Genomic DNA, 18945 nt, shown 5'->3' with positions numbered 1-18945 from the left:
TGACACACGGCTGTGTGCTGCTGACACAATCTGTATCCCAGTGTATAGTGTTGAGATGGTCTATGCGAGCATTCAGGACTGAGCGTGTGCCTCCTCAGGGATAGTTTCTCCTGTCTGTCTAGTGGTTAGACAGAAGGATTGGGAGGCAGTTTTATTCTTCTGTGGCAGGATGAGTGAATCCCATTGGTTTCAGTAGGAACCCAATCAGGCCCCATATTTTTAATCAACATTCATTTAGCTGTGTCTGAAAACTTGGCTCTAATGCTTATGAATGGAGACATTGCAATTCCTTATAATTTGTTTCTGTTTTTTTAATAATGCAAAAAATAATATTGAGGCAGGCCTTCCTCTCCGGTCAATTGCCACTGGAATCCTTATGGCCCTTGGTCTGAATGTGATGGCTGCACTAAAACTCAGGTATAATGCTATTAATGCTTTTTTCCTTTTGCTTTCCTTAACATGCATTTTTATAATAATTATGGTAGTGTTGTATCTGTAAGAGGATCAAAAGCCTAAAGGATATGATTTGTGTCGGCAAGGATGCGATATTCTAAGAGCTGACAGTGCAGAAGGAAAGGACATTGATGTTAGGAAGGAAGATAATAATCATAAGCATAACTGACTCAGCAGTTTTCGTTTTGGTGATAGTTACAAAAAATGTCCTAGTGGAAATTCCAGTAAACTCTGTTATAATTCTTCAGCTGATATCTATTGATTTCTATTAGTTTTTATTGGATGACCCAATTGCTCCATTCCATTCCATTCCATTCCTAACAGGAATCAGTAGAAACAAGCTGAAAGTTTTCTATGTTGGCACTTTCACTCAGGTGAGAGATATTCTTGATTTTTAGATTCCTTATTGCTTCCTTTGATAAGTCATTAATTAGGGATAGGTGGATGGATGGGTTCAGATTAAAAAAGGGTCAGTGTGCACTTTCTCTCAAGACTTGACATGAACCTGAATTTGTTTTGAGATGCAAAAAAACCCCCAGTTTGTCTAACTTTAGTTTTTGTCACATTCCTTTGCACTACCTGCTTCCTCTTGGGATCGATGGCTGTTTTATTTTAGTTCTGGCAGGTCAGTTCCAAGAGTGACTAACACCATTAAAAATGTTGATAAAATGCAAAAAGAGTACAGTATTGTGACTGATGAAGTGGGCATTCACCCACGAAAGCTTATGCTCCAATACTTCTGTTAGTCTTAAAGGTGTCACAGGACCCTCTGTTGCTTTTTACAGATTCAGACTAACATGGCTACCCCTCTGATACTTGACAGTATTTTCAACTGGCTCATACTAGCTGCAGGTTTTAGAACAGAGCAATTGGGTTGATTAGTCTACTAGGGCTAAAAAGAGTAGAGTCCTTTCTGTAAAACCATTTTTTATTGATATGTTGTTAGTTTGTAGTAACATGAGGAGTAGTGTCTTTGTTTTCAGGAAACGTAAATAAACATTTCAATTAATTACAGCAAAGGATTTGTTGTGCTGTCATGAAAGCAGTCTAATATTTCTGCTTTAGGTTTACACTTTCTAAAGGTTTCTATTGATTTGCATTCAGATTCGCAGACGGACAATAGCAGTTTATGGCCAGTATGGGGGAAACCCATGTGTTGGGAGTGCCTTTGAAACACGACAATGTGTTCCTACGAGAGGATGCCCAACAGAGGAGGGCTGTGGTGATAGGTTCAGGTGCTTTTCAGGTACTTTATTTTAGTTTATTTTTCATAACTTTCTGATACTTAAAGTTATGAAGATGATTATGTAAAGGTGCTTCCTGTTCATCAGACAATCACAGTATCATAGGTTAAATAAAATCAAAGGATGAAAGCTCCAGTGTTTACAGGAAAGAAATTCACAGGCCAAAGATCAGACACAGCCTTATTAACCTACTATATAGCCTTGCTGTGGTCCCTCTGTGCATATATGCCTTACCCCACTGACACGTTGGAGGGACACAAAAGGGGGCACCATCTAAAGGGGGGGGCAAATGGCCACCCCCCCATAACCTGCACATTAAGGACAGCTGCATTATTCAGTTGCATCTGTCCCACTGATGACTGGAGATAATTGTTAAGTCTTCTGAAGCTGGAGAATGAGTTCAGGATGATACAGGCACAGTGAGAAGGTTTCTTATACATTTGCAGTACTCTGGAAATATAGTGCTTCCAGAGTACTGAAAATGAGTCCAAGATCTTTTTCTTGATGGGTAACAGCTAATTTAGGCACCATCATTTTGTATATATAGTTGGGTTTATATTTTGCCATGTGCATTACTTTGCATTTAACATTGAATTTCATCTGCCATTTTCTTGCCAAATAGGGTGACCAGGTGTTCGGTTTTCAACTGGAATACCTGGTTGAAAAGGGACCCGGGCGGCTCCGGTCAGCACCACCGACCGCGCTGTTAAAAGTCTGGTCAGCGGTGCTGCAGAGTTAAGGCAGGCTACTTCCTACATGTCCTGGCTCCATGCTGCACTCTGGAAGCGGCCAGCAGGCCTGGTTCCTGCGGGGGGGAAGGGGGCACAGGTCTCTGTGCACTGCCCTGAGCACTGGCTCCGCACTCCCACTGGCCAGGAACTGCGGCCAATGGGAGCTGCGGAGATGGTGCCTGTGGGCAAGAGCAGCGTGCAGAGCCTGCCTTATCGCCTCTCCCCCCCCGCCCCACTGCACCGCTGACCGGGAGCTGCCGGAGGTAACCAGAAGCCCCCTCCTGCACCCCAAACCCTCATCTCCAGCCCCACTCCAGAGCTTGCACCCCCAGATGGAGCCCTCACCCCCCCTGCACCCCACCCCTGCCCCAGCCTGGAGTCCCTTCCCTCACCCTGAACCCCTCATTTCTGGCTCCATCCCAGAACCCACACTTCCAGTTAGAGCCCTCACCCCCTCCTGCACCCCAATCCCCTGCCCCAGCCCAGTGAAAGTGAGTGAGGGTGGGGGAGAGAGAGCCACTGAGGGAGCGGGGAATGTAGTGAGTGGAGGGCAGGGCCTCGGGGAAGGCTGGGGGCTAGAGTTTTCAGTTTTGTGCGATTAGAAAGTTGGCAACCCTATTGCCAAGTCAACCAATTTTGTGAGATCCCTTTGTAACTCTTTGCAGTCTGTTTTTGACTTAACTATCTTGAGTAATTTTGTATCATCTGCAAACTTTGGCACCTCACTGTTTACCCCCTTTTGCAGATCATTTATGAATATGTTGAACAGCACTGATCTCAGACCAGTACAGACCCCTGGGGACACCTCTATTTACTTCTCTCCATTCTGAAAATGGACTATTTATTCCTACCCTTTGTTTCCTGTCTTTTAACTGGAGTGCCTGGGAATGCTTTCAGGCTCATCTAATGATCCTTAATTTAATTTAATGACAAGCCTTTTGCTATCTTAAGCACCCTGCCTCTGTTTATAAACAAACTCCCTGCACCAAGGAGGGAAGTCATTAGTAGCATAGAACTCATCACATTCCACCCTCAAGCTCTGACCCCTGGGTGCTGCTGGGTCCTTGCCCCATCCCAGGCAATTGGGGAGGAGCATGTGACCCTTCACCCGTCACCCCCCCCATGCATCTCCCCTGCCCCACTATATTATTTTACATGATCACATACTATTATGACATCAGCACTCCTGTATGCCCACTGTTCAGCCTGCACACAGAGGGCCCAGTTTTGCTCTGTTACACCAGAATAAATGGAATGATGGATTTTCTGTGTTATAATTGCATAGTTCACAACCACTGCTGACTGGCCAATCAGCACACTGAATGAGTTAGGGGTTGTGTGGAAATGATGAGCCCAATTCTCCCCTCTCTTACACCAGTGTAAATCAGGTGTAACTCAGCTGCCATCAGTGGTGTTACAATGAAGTAAAACTGGTCTAAACCAGAGAAGAATCAGGCGCAATATATGAGCACATAATTAAAGGTTGCATTCTAGTGTATACGCTCCAGCAAACCTAGCTATATGTTTAAAACATGCTCTGAAATGCCCTCTGTTCAATTCAAGTGTCATTTTTTAGAGACATAGTGTTGCTTTTTGACTATTGCCAAAAACAGGATTTGAACCTTGGCCTTCCAGAGATATATCGGTCACAGAGCCAGGCCCCCTAGTCCAAGTTTTTTCTTGAGTTTCCATAATTTTTCTTAAAGCTTGTTTTTAATTAGAACTGCACAAAATGAGAATGTGTGATTAAATCGGCTAATTAACATGCTTTAATTTTAGCTGCTGTGTATCCAGATGGACAAACATGTTTCCCCTTTGCCCTGAGATTTTTTTTGTTTTGGTTTTAGGTCAATGCATTAGCAAATCTCTGGTGTGCAATGGAGACCAGGATTGTGAGGAAGACGGTGCTGATGAGGATCAGTGTGAAGAGAGCAGACCAGCTTGTGACATTAATAAAATGCCTCCTAATTCAGAACTTACCGGAGCTGGGTAAGCTTCTCTGCAGATCTCATCTTATGTGTTACAGCAATATCTGTGCTAGTTGTATTTTTGTAGCATTTTACAACAAATCTGTGACTAGATAGAGACAAACATCTTGGCCTCCAGTTAACCTGCTCACATGCAACAGAGGGATCAGCTCCCGATCTCAAGAATATTATTTTTACTATTTTATTATTTGTGTTAACCGTAGTGCCTAGGAGTCACAGTCATGGACCAGGACCCCATTGGGCTAGGTGCTGGACAAACAGCAGCACTAAAGAAAAGTCTCCTTTAGCTAGAGTAGAATTAGAGCTTACAGTCTCTCTAGAGGGCATTCATTAAAGTGTACCATAATCTATAACAATTGTTTATGAGCAGGTACAGTGTATAGCACATTACAACCTCTTTCTTGCTCTAGTCTGCCAATTTAGATAGAGTAAACAGATGATTGAAGGACTTCATAGCTTTGCTATATGTTTTCATTATGGGTGTGAAATTTTCTCCTCAGATACACACATATAACTTCCATTGACTTCAAAGGGAGTTGCAAACAGAGATATGATTGCAGAATTTGGCCCTATGAGCTGAAATTTTATACTAAAAGAGCCTAGTTCTTCCCTGACTTACACTTTGAGTAGTCATTGACACCTGTGTACTGCGTATATACAATGCACCCAAATCAAAATGGTAGCATTTTACAATGACTTTGTATAAGTGTGATGATTAAGGAAGGTGCATGGTGGTGGAGAATCAGGCCTAAGATCTCAATATAGGTATAATTTTTGGACAAGATTCACTGCTATGATCTGGCTGCTGTGCTCTGGCTTCACCAATACAAAGCAGCTAGGAACCTGTTTTAACTGGGTTTATAGCTGTCTTGCTTCACAGAACCATCTTAAGGCAGCCAGAGTATAACTATGAATCTGGCCTTTTGATTTTGAACAATGATTTGAAACAGTTGCACTTCTGCAACTTAAACACATCTTTTTAATTTGAAATGAAATGTTGCAAACTAGTTGTCTATAACCAGGATAGGTAATAGTCAGGTTTCTAAAGGCATAGTAATAGCAGTTGCTTTTTTCTATGCAATAGCATTGTGGATCTATACTCTTTAATGACCTCAGCTACATATCAGAAGTATTAGCATAACAAAATGATTATCTTTAACTTGTTTAATGTAGCCCTATCGCCTTGAGAATGATCTTAGCTCAGATGTGATAAAGAGGAGTGAAGTTTGTAATGGATTGGGCATTTTGCGGATATAGCTAAACATAAGTAGTTGCCATAGATACAAATGTATTGGAGTTAGCAGGTGTGAAATATCTACTCATTGCTGACACAATTAAGAATGGCATTTTACTTTCCCTACTCTAGTATGTATGTGCGGCACTTTTATGCCCACCTAGGAGTCTATAATATAGTGTCCTATTTTCTTATGTAATGGCTTGTCTACATGGTGAGTTAGCACATGGCAAGCCAGGGTGTAAATCAACAGGGCATTAGTTTGCCACATGCTAACTCACCATGTGGACCCTGCTGCAGTGCACTAAAAATTCCGTTGTACACTTTGGCATACTCCCATTTCAAACATTAGTACATCAGTGCTCACTATGGAACTTTTAGCGCACGGTAGCAGTGTCCGCATAGGCAGCTAGTGCACCTCTCCGGCTTGCTGTGCACTAATTTGCTGACTACACAGGCCCTAAGTCTATTTTTGATTGTTATATGCAGATGTAACGCTATTCAATTACAACAGCTTTTTGTAGTTTTAACATCCTGTCAACCATGCATTCGTCTCAGTGACTCTGCTACCTGAAGCTATCTTTTGTATTTTCTCTCTTGCAGCTTTGATGCCATTTCTGGTGAGACTAGGGGGAGAGTGATTCATACTAAAAGTTTTGGTGGTCAGTGCAGAAAGGTGTTTAGTGGTGATCAGAGAGAATACTACCGACTGAGTGAAAGCCTTCTTGCCTACACATTCCAAGTATGTTTGCTTTACTATAGCCTTGTTTTTAGAGTCATATTTAGACCTGGGAGAATAATGCGAAACATGAAAGGTTTCATGAGGGTGGCAAGCTTCCTGGAAAGGTGGCAGACATGCACTCAGCAAGCCCCAGCTGTCTGGTTTGCTGGTTCAGTTAGATAGTGGCTCCTTCACCTGGCCAGCCTCCAAGGGGAAATCCAGGGCTGGATTTTCGCCTTATGCGCCTCTAGGCACAGCATCTTCAGTGCCCCCCCTGCCTATAGCTGACCTTCATGCTGCACACAGTTTTAGAGAGGTAAGGTGCCCCTAGAATGCTGGCATCCCTAGGCACCTGCCTACTGTACCTAATTGGAAATCTGGCCCTGGGGAAGTCAATACTCAGCACCTCTCACAAGATTAAATCCAGAGAGAGGAGCAGCCAACACCATTGAGCTGAACAGAGCTGGGTAACTGTCTCCTGAACAGCCCATGCATTTAAGGAACAGGATTGCCAACAGCAAAAAAGCAGTGTTGGAGACCAGTGCCAGATTCTCAGCTGGGGAAATTCGGCATAGCTCTGTCAGTCTATGGAGTTATGCCAAGTTACACCAGGTGAGAATCTAGCTCATGGATCTACTTAGAGTGAAGTTTATCTCTTCCCAGAAAATTGTATATATGTTTAGTAGTTTTAATAGATGTAAAGTGGAGGATTTATCACTAGAAGAAAGGAACAGACCCCTGAATGTTATTGCTTAGATCAAGGTCTTGATCCTGTGCGCCCTTTATTTCAATAGAAGCATTGCGTGCCCATGGAATGTGTTCAACTCATTGAGGGCTTCAGAGAGAAGATTATAACCAAATAATGGCTTAAAGTTAAGCATGTGCATACATGTTTGCAAGATGAGGGCCAAAGTGTGGTAGACATAGTCTTCATCTCTCAGGGCCAGATCTTTACAGAGCGCAGGGGTCTGTCCACACTTGGTTTTCTCTGAACTTGAGCAGCTAATGCACCTGCTCATTCTTTAGAAGTATAGCATGCATATGCTTCTTAGGACATTTGCAGAGATATATTACATCCCTTTCAGAGGAATGCTTTGTTCACTGTCATATCATTAATGGGCTTGATCCTGCTCCCATTGGCATCAGTGGGAACAGGGTCAGTCCTTAAATCCACTGCCATACTACTGCCATGTTTGTGTAAAGATATTTGCTTTATCCTGTATTCATACACCATCTAGAATGTATTCAACCCAAATAAATCTTCCTAGTCTCTCTATGCCAGGAAGTGCATGTGCTTCTAACAGCCATTCATAAAGAACTGCATTTTCCTTTTTTCTAGGTGAAAATTCAGAATGATTTTAGCTATGAGTTTTACAACAGTAGCTGGTCTTATATGAAACACACAGTGCACAATGTACGATCAAACAGTGGCCATCACTATTCACAAAAGACACAGGAGAAAAGCAGCAAAAAGGTATGTATAAACTGTCTTTTTGGCTTAGAATTTCCCATGAATGATTAAAGTCTTCCTTCCTTCAATGCTGTTTTATAATTTGAACATCTCCATGACCATTTTTTTGTTTTATCCTGGTACTTTTGGTGCAATTTAGACAAAACAAACATAATCCCCCAAAGATCTATACAAGGGGTCACTGGTCTGGGTTATGTTAGTTTATTTGTTGCCATAGTAATTGCTTATTATCTATTCATTTGATTTATTGGCTGCTTTTGCAATAAGGAAAGAAAGACTGGTTAATAACTGAATAATATTCTCTATGCTGATAATTTTCTTCTGAACAGTTCATTTAAATGTTGTTTTCTCTTTGCCTTTTTTATTACATTCCTCAGCATTTAGAGGCAATTAAAAAAAAATCTATAATGAGGGGTTAAAATTTGTTTTGCCTACCCACAAGAAAAATTGTATTTCAGAATTGAACTCTACTGAGAGCTTTACCTACTCCTTTATAAAGTACCTTTGTCTCCTATGTGCCTATAATTTGGAGTTAACTAAAAACAAGTATTAATTCAATAACTTGAGTGCTTCCCGTTTATATGGTAATATTAGTATCTTGGGCTAAATAAACTCAGACGCTGAAGGCTAATATGTTTTTAGCTCATAATATAATTGCCACCAAGCTGACAGAAACTACCCTTCTGTTGTTAGTACACTGAAATGTGTACACTGATTACATATGTTGAGACTTACAGTAAATAAGTTCAAAATAATGCTTACTTTTTAACTGGAAGAAAAGCTGAGAAGACCATATTTATTGTGGGAATGTGTCTGAGAAGCTATCACAAAGACAAGAGTGAGTGGGGAACATATAAAGAAAAGGGTGCTCCAGACCAGTCAGGGTGCAAAGAAAAGAGAATTTTCTGGTGCCTCAGTTTCCCTTTTGCTGAACTGCAGTACCTTTGTCTTCAGCCGGGCTCATTAATCAGGCTCTGCCAGGCACCTTAATGCCTGGCAACCACCATTAACTTTTACACAGGAATATGCATTTGCCTATTTGTCCCTTTGAAGCTTTTTTGGGAGGTGGAGAGTGAAGAAATAATTTGCAGTCATTAAAAAGGAAAAAAAAAGTGATTTTCTCTACCTCCCACACTATTCATATCACATTCATTCAGACGGTCCTATCACACAAAACAGAAAACCCCACTACAGGAAGAAGAACAGAACTTCAAAGGGAAAAACAAAACAAAACAAAAATCCAGTCTGTTAAAGAAACAGACCACCCTATCACAAGAGCCATAGAGCCATACATAAATGATAAGTCCTGAGGACAGGAGTGAATCAGAATGCACGCGTAACATACTGAACACTTGTAGAAACTATTATCCATTAGCAAGTACAGGATCCCGAGGAGTTGATTGGCAGAAGCCATTCCATTTTTAAATAGCTGTATGACTGATTTATTTTCATCCTCTTAGAGTAACCACTTCATGGTTGTTGAGAATGATGTGGAAGTTGCTCAATTCATTAATAACAACCCAGAATTTCTAACTCTTACGGAGCCATTCTGGAAAGAGCTTGCCAACCTTCCTGCTGTCTATGAATATAGTGCATACCGAAGATTAATTGAACATTTTGGTACTCACTTCCTGCACTCTGGATCTCTGGGAGGACATTACAAAGTTCTCTTTTATATGGATACTGAAAAAATCAAAGCAGAAGGTAGAGTACTGCATTTGTTACAATGAACCAAGAGAATGAACAAGTGAAGAAACTGCTCTCTAGATCCTCCCAGCTAGCGAATAAAACAAAAATAAAGAGACTGCTTTCTCACCAGTCAGTCGCCAGAGACTCTCCTTATTGATAATAAACTAGAGGTGGGCTCAAGCTGCTCTCTTTAGGTCCCGATCTGGGTGTTGAATATTCAAAGTTCAGGGAGATTTGGATTTGGGGTTCAGCCTATTATACATTTGGTTCCATGCATTATATATGTAAAGAGCCATTTGAAAAATTTGGATCCCAATCCTGGTTTGGCTTTTGAACAGCCCCAAAGTTCAGAGGTGTTTGGATATGAGGTGTGATTAAAGTCCGTCTCTAGCAAAGGCCGAACAAAATAAAAACAAAGCAAAGGGCAAAACTGCACATATGATGATACTCAAAGACACAACCATTGCTGGAAGGGCAGGGGTGGGATGAGAAAAAGGATAAATCAGAAAAAAGGAAATAATATATCAGGCAAATACATCATTCAGCTTTCTGCCAGTATCCTTAGGGATAGCTACTGGTTACTGGTAACCCTTAGCATGGGATCTGCTTTGTAGTTGTCTCCTCCTTCAAGAAAATGTTGCAGTTGTTCTATTCCTAAAGTGGGCCCTCAGTCAATGGGAGCCTCACACATGAATCCAAAAGCAGAAATTAATTTTCAGCCTACTGTGAAGGTGACTGGATCTATTTCTTTCCAGGTTTGAGTATTACAGACATGTACAAATGTACATCATCAGGTTGGAACTTACTCATCGTAAAAAAGAAAAAGACTACCTGCTCAAAACTGGATGAGCTGTTAAAATACTCTTCAGGTAAATGATTCCACGGCACAGAGATTTCTTGCACTGCGGGATATGTCAGAACTGGTTACCTGGGGGAGATCAATAAAACAGAAGGGCTTTTTGGATGTAGTGGAACCCTGACTATCTGAATGGAATTAGAGGGAATATATTTGCATAAACAGGTTTCAGATAAGAGGGACTGAGTTTTCATTGTAAATGATGCATGTCTGGTGACATAATCGAGATTTCAGATATAAGTGGGTTAACATTTGAGGAGCTGGGAAAAGGTATCACAATTGTCAAAATATTGTGTAAGTTGGTGGAATGAGCAGAAAAAACGAATGCAAAGCCGTCCCTTTCATCCGTTTGGTCACTAGGCCAATCCTGGCAGGTGCTGAGCTTCAGTAGGAATGGCAAGTGCTCAGCATCTCTCAGGGCAGGATAATAGGGTAATAGCCACCATGGATTTGTCAAGAACAAATCATACCCCCAACCCAATTTCCTTCTTTGACACGGTTACTGACCTATTGGATAGGGGAGAAGCAGTAGATGTGATATACCTCGATTTTAGTAAGGCTTTTGACACAGTCCCACAGGACGTTCACATATGGTCTAGATTACATTACTATAAGATGGGTGCAAAACTGGTTGAAAGACCATACTCAAAGTGGAGATGTCAATGGTTCATGTCAAACTGGGGAGACTTATCTACTGGGATCCCGCAGGGGTAGTTGTGGGTCCTGTACTAGTTAATATTTTCATTAATGTCTTGTAACAGAATGGAGGGTATGCTTATAAAATTTGTGGATGACACCAAACTAAGAAGGTTCACAAGCACTTTGAAGGACAGGATGAGAATTCAACATGATCTTGACAAATTAGAGAATTGGTCTAAAATCAACAAGATGAAATTCAATAAAGCCAAGTGCCAGCTACTACACTTGGAAGGAAAAATCAAATGCACAAATACAAAATGGGGAATAATTGGCTAGGCAGTAGCTGAAAAGGATCTGGGGTTCTAGTGGATCACAAATTGAAAATAAGCCAACAATGTGATGCAGTTGTGAAAAAGGCTAATATCATTCTGGGATGTATTAACAGGAGTTTTGTATGTAAGACATGGGGGGTAATTTACCCTCTCTACTTGGCACTGATGAGTCCTCATCTGGAGAACTGTGTCCAGTTTTGGGTGCCATACTTTAGGAAAGATGTGGACAAATTGGAGAGAGGCCAGAGGAAAGCAACAAAAATGATAAAGGTTTAGAAAATCCGACCTGTGAGGACAGATTAAAAAACCCCAGGTTTATTTAGTCTTGAGAAAAGAAGATGGGGCCGGGGGGCACCTGATAACAGTCTTCAAATATGTTAAGGGCTGTTATAAAGAGGACTGAAGCTAGGACAAGAAGTAATTGGCTTTATCTCCAGCAAGGGAGATTTAGGTTAGATATTAGGAAAAAATTCTAACTATAAGGGCAGTTAAGCTCTGGAATAGGTTTCCAAGGGAGGGTGTGGAAGCCTTGTCATTGGAAGTGTTTAAGAGCAGGTTGGACAAACACCTGTTGGGATGGCCTTGCTTCAGTGCAGGGGGATGGACTAGATGTTTTCTCAAGGTCCCTTCCAGCCCTACATATCTATGATTTTATGACAGCTATTCCCAGCCTGACATGATTAGCGCCCACCTTGTGGTAGATTTGTGGATAGCCTCTCTTCCACATCCCTTGAGCCATACTCATTCACAGTTGCAATGGCCCAGATCCAGAAAAGTACTTAGAAGACTAAGTCCCAGGTGTATGCACCAGTGTGATCAACAAACCTTCTGTTTGGCTGCCACCTAGTTCTGTAGGTGCTTAATTCACTTGGCACTAAATTTCTACAGTAACAGTTCCATAGGTGTCTCTGGGTGCACTACTGCCTTACTCTAGGCATCTGGACATCTATCTGTTGCCCCATAGTGATTCACAAAGTGGGGGAAGGTAGGCGGAGAAGTGCCTATCTCACCGTGGGATCCAATCTGGTAGGCGTGCTCCGAGGCTGCCCACCAGAGTGGGTCCCACTCAAAATCTGGTGGGGAGTAAGAGGAATGGTGATGGGGTGCTAACCTTATAACTTTTAGCCCAGTGGTGTGTGGAGTGTTTCTCACAAACAATGACTTAGGCATCTAAGTCACCTGACTCCAGGAGAGGGGGTCCCATTCATGAACTGCTAGCAGAGATAGGTGCCTCCCTGCAGCCTGGACTTAGATGCCTACCTCTGTGACAAGGGCAGGGCTTAGCACACATCCCTCTTATCAGCATCTCCCATTGGCTGGCTTAGGAGGCTCCCTGCCTAGCATGCTGGCATTGTGGATTGCATTCTTAGGTGCCTGTCTCTCCTCATGCATTGTTCAGGGCACCTAACTCAGGCTTTGTGAATTGCAATGTTGTTCCTGTGATTTTCTAGGTGCCTAAAAGTTAGGTGTTGTGATCTTTAGCACTGCAATGGCTAAGTCCCTTGGTGGATTCAGGCCTATACATCTACTTTTTTTCTGTCCCTTCTCCCCTCTCCAGTTCTCCATCCTATTCCTCTAATTCACTCTTGTCTGCTTTCTATTTGTTTTTCACTTGTTATGTGCTCCTTTCCTCACCAGGAGGCCACCTGCAGCTCAGGTTGAGGAGCATCCATGGGTGGTTCTATGGAGCAATAGACACACACTTGCAGAGCTGAGCTGTGTGTTACAAAACAGACACACAAAGCTTGGGCTGGTGAGCTGCTCCAGTGGCTATTTGCATTAAGAGACACTGCAGAAGTAGGGGATAAAGGTGGGTTTCTAAAAGATGCGCACCTTCTTTACGCAAAACAGCATTTCTGCTGTAAGGAGTTGGAATGATTCCAGAGCCATGCTGCTTTCCCTATCTGCACTTCTGCCCTAGTCAGGTCCTCCCACGGTTGGGAAACATCATTTCAGGATTTGGCCCGCTATTACCATTCTAGGATACTTGTGCTATATTACTTAAATTCTCTACTGATGTGCCCTTTAATTGCTCGCACAGGTATTTGTGTTATTTCTATTGCTACATGAAAACATATCAATACTGGTCTTCTGTATTTCTCACCCCTGAATGTGTAGGAGTCAGTCAGAATCAGATTAGAGGTGATCCCTATGTAGAGGGAGGAAATCCAGCGGCTGTTGCTGGCCTTGCTTATCTAGATTTGAATAATCCTGCTGGAAATAGTGAAAGATATTCCTTCTGGGCTCGATCAGTGAAATACTATCCCAGAGTAATTAAACAAAAGGTAAGACTTGGTACTATTTTCCTAAAACAGCCCTGAGAGGTGGGTTTATCTGAAGTGGGGACATGATTAAGCTATAGGGGTTAATCAGCACCAGTTGTAAATGGCAATAGTTTTGTATCCAGATTGTTTTTGAAAAATTAAAATAAGAAAAATGTGCACAGTCAAAGCAGACTGTTTGAGAAATGGACAGTAATGACTGGCACTTTTACAAAAATCAAGGCTCTGATCCTGCATTGAATTTTGTACACTATAGAGCATTTTTGTACAAGAATTTTGTACAAGTAGATACTGCCCCTGTGCAGAGCCCCAATAATTTCACTACTGCTTTGCATAAGCACAGGGGTCCATCTGCTTAGATCTCAGGGCCCAAATATTGGAGCACAGTGTCAAATGAAAAGGATCAATTCTGTCAATGAGTTTGGGATTTAATGTGAGTCTGGAAGTGTGGGATTTTGTGGAAGGGCTATAGCAGCAAAAAGTATTATTTTTTATCTTCTTAATCGTTATAGAATGAAACTGACCTTATAATTGTTTAAAATATACAACTTCTTGGACCGGGGAAGCTCACATAGAAACTTCGCTAGTGCATAGTTTTTGAACATGTCATGGCATTATTTAGCCCCAATCCACAAAGCCATGGCTGAACTGTGTTGAATACTGCTGAGCTGCAAGTGACTTTAACAAATGTCACACAAAGTTGGTTTTGAGTGTAGATGAAGCCTTACTTGATTTTTCCTACTAACGACAGATGAAGAGTTTTCCCTCTTTGCAAAATTGTCCACACAATATACATCTCCAAATATCTTACATGACCAATGTGTTATTAAACTGTGACACCCTTAAAATATGTAGTTTTTAAATTTAAGACATATCTGTTTATTGCATTTAGCTAACACCATTGTACGAGCTGGTAAAGGAAGTGTCCTGTGCCTCAGTTAAAAGGCATTACCTGAAACTAGCCATTGAAGAGTATCTGAGTGAGAATGATCCCTGCAAATGTCGACCATGTCAAAATGGTGGTGAACCTGCCATAGTAGAAACTCAGTGCCTCTGTTTCTGCAAACCTTATACGTTTGGAGCAGCTTGTGAACTCGGAACTCTTGTTCAAGATCAACCAGGTAGGTACGCATTTGTTTGAGATTTCAAAAGTTTAAAGCATACTTTTCTGCTTGCAATGATACGATCAGTGCTATTGTGTAGGTTGAATGTGCAGCTGATATTGGGCACCAGCAACCTCTAAAAGTCAAGTGGATTTTTGAGGGCATCAGGTTGCCAGGGGACAGAGGTTAAATGAGTATGGGGAGTATTCCTCTCTGTTAGACTATGTGTCTCTGCTTAATATTTGTATACAGCACTTTACATTTTCCAAGTATTTTCTTTAAGTATTGTTGACAATACTAGTAACAGTGAGAGCAGTCCTGCATTGGCAAGCAAATGGACTAGATGGATTAATAGATTTTTTCCATCTCTTGCTTCTCTGATTCTGTTATCCCCATTTTACAAATAGAAAAACTGAGATGCAAAGAGATCAAGGCCAGAATTTTCAAACTTGGGTGCCTAACCACATTGATTACCATGTTGTTGTAGCAGTGTCTGTCCGAGCATATGAGAGACACAAGGTAGGTGAGGTGATAGCTTTTATGGGACTAACTTCTGCTGGTGAGAGAGACAAGCTTTTGAGCTTCACAGAGCTCTTCTTCAGGTCTGGGGAAGGTAATCAAACTTAGACACTTAAGTGCACATTTAAGCACCTAAACTATTGCCCAGTTTTCAGAGGTATCCAGCACCCATAAGTACTATTGAAAAAAGTAGAGTTTGTGTCATGTGCCCCTCTGATTATTTAAGTGCCTTACTTTAGGCATCTAGCTTGAAAGTTGACTTGCCCAAGGTTACGTACAAAGTCAGGATTAGAACTCATGACTCAAAGTATAATACTCAGTCCACTAGAGCAAACTGCTTTTTTTTTTCAAATTTGCCAATATCCTAGGCTTCTACATTACTTGTGTCCTGCGATACGTGAAATACCACTGATGAGTAGAGAAAAGGGAACGACTGTTCTAGTGGTGATGCAACGAGGGATCAGATTTGTGAGAGGAGTATGTGTGCAGGGAGGGTATAAGAGCATAGAGATCAGTATTGGATTGCATGGGTTTATTTGAACTAATCTAAACTTGAATAAAAGTTTGGATTCAAAGAGCACCAGTGACTAATATTATGCTGGTCTTCCCCTGACAAACTGAGTTTCACAATTATTGTTTTTGCTATGCAGCGTTCAATAACATTTTTGGAGTAAATTAACAAAAATGAAAAATGGGTCCATTTCACATCCTGTGAAACAGGAACACATTCATTTTTTTTGTCCAGTTGTAATATGGTGCTACATTTCTATTTACTCATTCTGGTATAAATCAGCAATGAATCCACAGAATTACACCAGTGTAAAAGCAATACAAGCAAGAAAAGTCTAGGGTCCATGATAATGAGATCTTAGATTCAGCTCCAAGCTAATGGTTTGGGATCATCATTAGCTTCGACTGTTCTTTCCTGCTTTTAAGATACCAGCAGCTACTAAGAGGACAATTGAATATCCTACATATTCCTATAATGTAAAGTCTCACTCTAACATTACACAGGAGTCATTGATGGAAGGTGGAGTTGCTGGTCCTCTTGGAGTCCTTGCTCAGGAGGAAGGAAGTCAAGGAGTCGAACCTGCAATAATCCACCACCTAGTGGTGGTGGGATATCCTGCATTGGAGAACAGTCTGAAAGCAGACAGTGTGAGGATGAGGAGTTGCAACATTTTCGGTACATGGAAAAACCTTGAGCATGAATGTAAAGTGGGAGATCTGGGGCAATTTATGATTTTGACTCAAAACAACTTGTAATTTGTTGGACTGTCGCAGCAATTCAGCGGCTTTAGCTAAACCAAAGCATCAAGTTTTTGTGTTTGTTCAAGCCTGAAACAAAATGAAATTCAGGAGCTGTGACCTAGATGTGAAGTGGATCTGGAAAAAAGGGTGAAGCCTATGAGCTTAACTTCACTCTAGTCTTCACATGCTTTCTCAAAAACACATGATAAATGAGTTTAGTTTGATCATGGCTTAAAGGAATGCAGACTGGCCCTGAAAAGGGGCTTCTCTGAGAAGGGCAGTATTTTAGAAGAAAGAATGTCTAAAAACCCTCTTACATTTAGTAAAAATAATCACAATCTTAAAATTTTTGCTTTACAGTTTGATTGAACCACACTGCTTTGATGTGTCCATAATCCCCACAGAATTCTGCTCACCTCCCCCACTCTTACAAAATGGATTTGTTCAAGTAGGTTATAAAAAAGTTCTCTTTATTACTTAATCTATGATCTGTTTCGAGCTGCAGTACTGGAGCTGCAGTTAATATACTCATAGCAATTCGCCTACAACTCTGTATTAGTCTTGATCAATTTAATATGATGCTGTATGAAAATCTCTTTAGCATGTTCCTCCTGGATAAAGTTTACAAGAAGTTAGCCAAGACTTATTTTACTTACTTGTAACTCTCCCCTCTCCCCCTTTACTCCTATTTTTATTATCCGTGATGCCCAGAGTCTCCAACAGAGATCAGGGCCCCTGTTGTGCTAGGCACTGTACAAACACATAGTAAGAGAATCCATGCCTCAAAGAGCTTAACATTTAAAATAGACAAAGGGCAGAATGGGAAAGAGGTACAGAGAAGTGAAGTGAGCTGCCCAACGTTACACAGCAAATTGGCGGAAGAACTAGGAATAGAACCCAGCTCTCCTGACTCCAAGTCAAGTGCCCTAACTACTGGAATACACTCTTTTTGTCCCCACCAGGACTCCACACACGCATAGGGTTCCAACTGCCTGCAGCAGCAGGATTGGGCCTAATCTCAGACGTGATTTAACAAGGGAGTAACAAGAGAGCTTGTAAATTCCTTGTACCAGAGATTATGTCTTATCCATACTGTGAGGTGCCTAGCACCCTTTTGGTTGCTATGAGAAATAACTAACACTTATAGCAATACAGTAGGTTTTGGAGAAATGTGCAAGAAACATCCTTCCCTCAAATGAACTAGGAATCAGTTAAAAAAAAAAATCTAAAATCTAATGGCCTGACCCTGAAAACCCTTACTCCACTGAGTTTACCTAAATTAATAGGGCTTGAGGGATTGGACCCTAACATGTATTTTGCCATTTGTTTTCCCAGTCAATGGTTATCACCCTGCATGTATTAGTTTATCTCAGAAGATAAAGGTAAAATCCTACAAACCATGTAATTGTATTTGCTCAGTTAATTCTGTCAGATTTCTTAGAAACCAAAAAAAAGTTTGATATTTTTAATGGTTATTACACACTTTTTGTTTCACATTCAAAGCTTCTCCTATTTATTTCCTTTCAGAATGCCGATTCCTCATATCCTGTCGGGAAAAGTGTTGTTTACGCCTGCAGAGATGGTTATTCTATTGTTGGTGATCCTGTTGCTAAATGTGGGGAAGGTTTAAAGTGGCTCATTGGGGATATGCAATGCAAGAGTATGTTTAAATTGATTTTCACTGCAAAGTACAATTGAAAGTTGACTTTTGAATCCCAGTGAAACTTTTCCCCACATCTATTTTTCAAAAATAGAGGAAAGGGCAGAGGGGGGATGTAGACAGCTGCAGTCTTCCAATTCTCAACTAGAATCAGACTTAAATTGCTTTTTCTTTCTTTGAATATAGAAATTGCTATAATAGAATGGACAACTGGTCCATCTGGTCTAGTTGTAAGGAAGGCAAAAATTGAACCAGAAAACTCACAATGCAACAGGCCAAAGGTAAACTGCAGGGGTAAATTTCCTCCTGACCCCCCTGAAGTCAGAGGCGGTCAGGTGATTTTAATTTTAGGTAAAATAATTGCAATGCTATTCAATGTATATAGGATTGAGGTGCTCCATACTCTTCTCCTGCTGCAGCAGAAAGTTGATTGAGATATACCCTCCTAATATATTGAATAATCCCTGCTCAATTCTCCTTAGGAAACGAAAACTCTCCAGGGTCCTAGCTAATACAACTTGGAGTGGATGGTGAATTCATTTCTGAGAGACTCACATTTGGTGATCAACTTAGCCCTGAGCCTATAACCAAGAATTACTATTATTAGCTGATATACAGTAACTCCTCACTTAACATTGTAGTTATGTTCCTGAAAAATGCGAATTTAAGCGAAACAATGTTAAGCGAATCCAATTTCCCCATAAGAATGAATGTAAATAAGGGGGTTAGGTTCCAGGGAATTTTTTTTCCCCACCAGACAAAAGGACTAATA

The 18945-nt window shown here is 41.1% G+C and overlaps 1 protein-coding gene across 1 annotated transcript in view; it reads left to right on the top strand.

Moving 5' to 3' along the window:
• C7 (complement C7) overlaps nucleotides 1-18945 on the top strand; it is a 33500-nt gene that overhangs the window by 933 nt on the left and 13622 nt on the right. The window contains exons 3-14 of the mRNA XM_054031992.1: nucleotides 342-417; nucleotides 1558-1699; nucleotides 4276-4417; nucleotides 6254-6392; nucleotides 7711-7845; nucleotides 9303-9546; nucleotides 10287-10400; nucleotides 13477-13643; nucleotides 14533-14761; nucleotides 16277-16448; nucleotides 16874-16961; nucleotides 18041-18173. Coding sequence (XP_053887967.1) covers nucleotides 342-417; nucleotides 1558-1699; nucleotides 4276-4417; nucleotides 6254-6392; nucleotides 7711-7845; nucleotides 9303-9546; nucleotides 10287-10400; nucleotides 13477-13643; nucleotides 14533-14761; nucleotides 16277-16448; nucleotides 16874-16961; nucleotides 18041-18173 — 1781 coding nt within the window. The remainder of the gene's footprint in view (nucleotides 1-341; nucleotides 418-1557; nucleotides 1700-4275; nucleotides 4418-6253; nucleotides 6393-7710; nucleotides 7846-9302; nucleotides 9547-10286; nucleotides 10401-13476; nucleotides 13644-14532; nucleotides 14762-16276; nucleotides 16449-16873; nucleotides 16962-18040; nucleotides 18174-18945) is intronic.

The sequence above is a fragment of the Malaclemys terrapin genome, chromosome 6 (assembly GCF_027887155.1).
Source record: "Malaclemys terrapin pileata isolate rMalTer1 chromosome 6, rMalTer1.hap1, whole genome shotgun sequence".
NCBI classification, from domain to species: Eukaryota; Metazoa; Chordata; order Testudines; family Emydidae; genus Malaclemys; species Malaclemys terrapin.
Note: the sequence above shows the minus strand (reverse complement) of the source record. Positions and strands in the feature narration are given on the sequence as shown.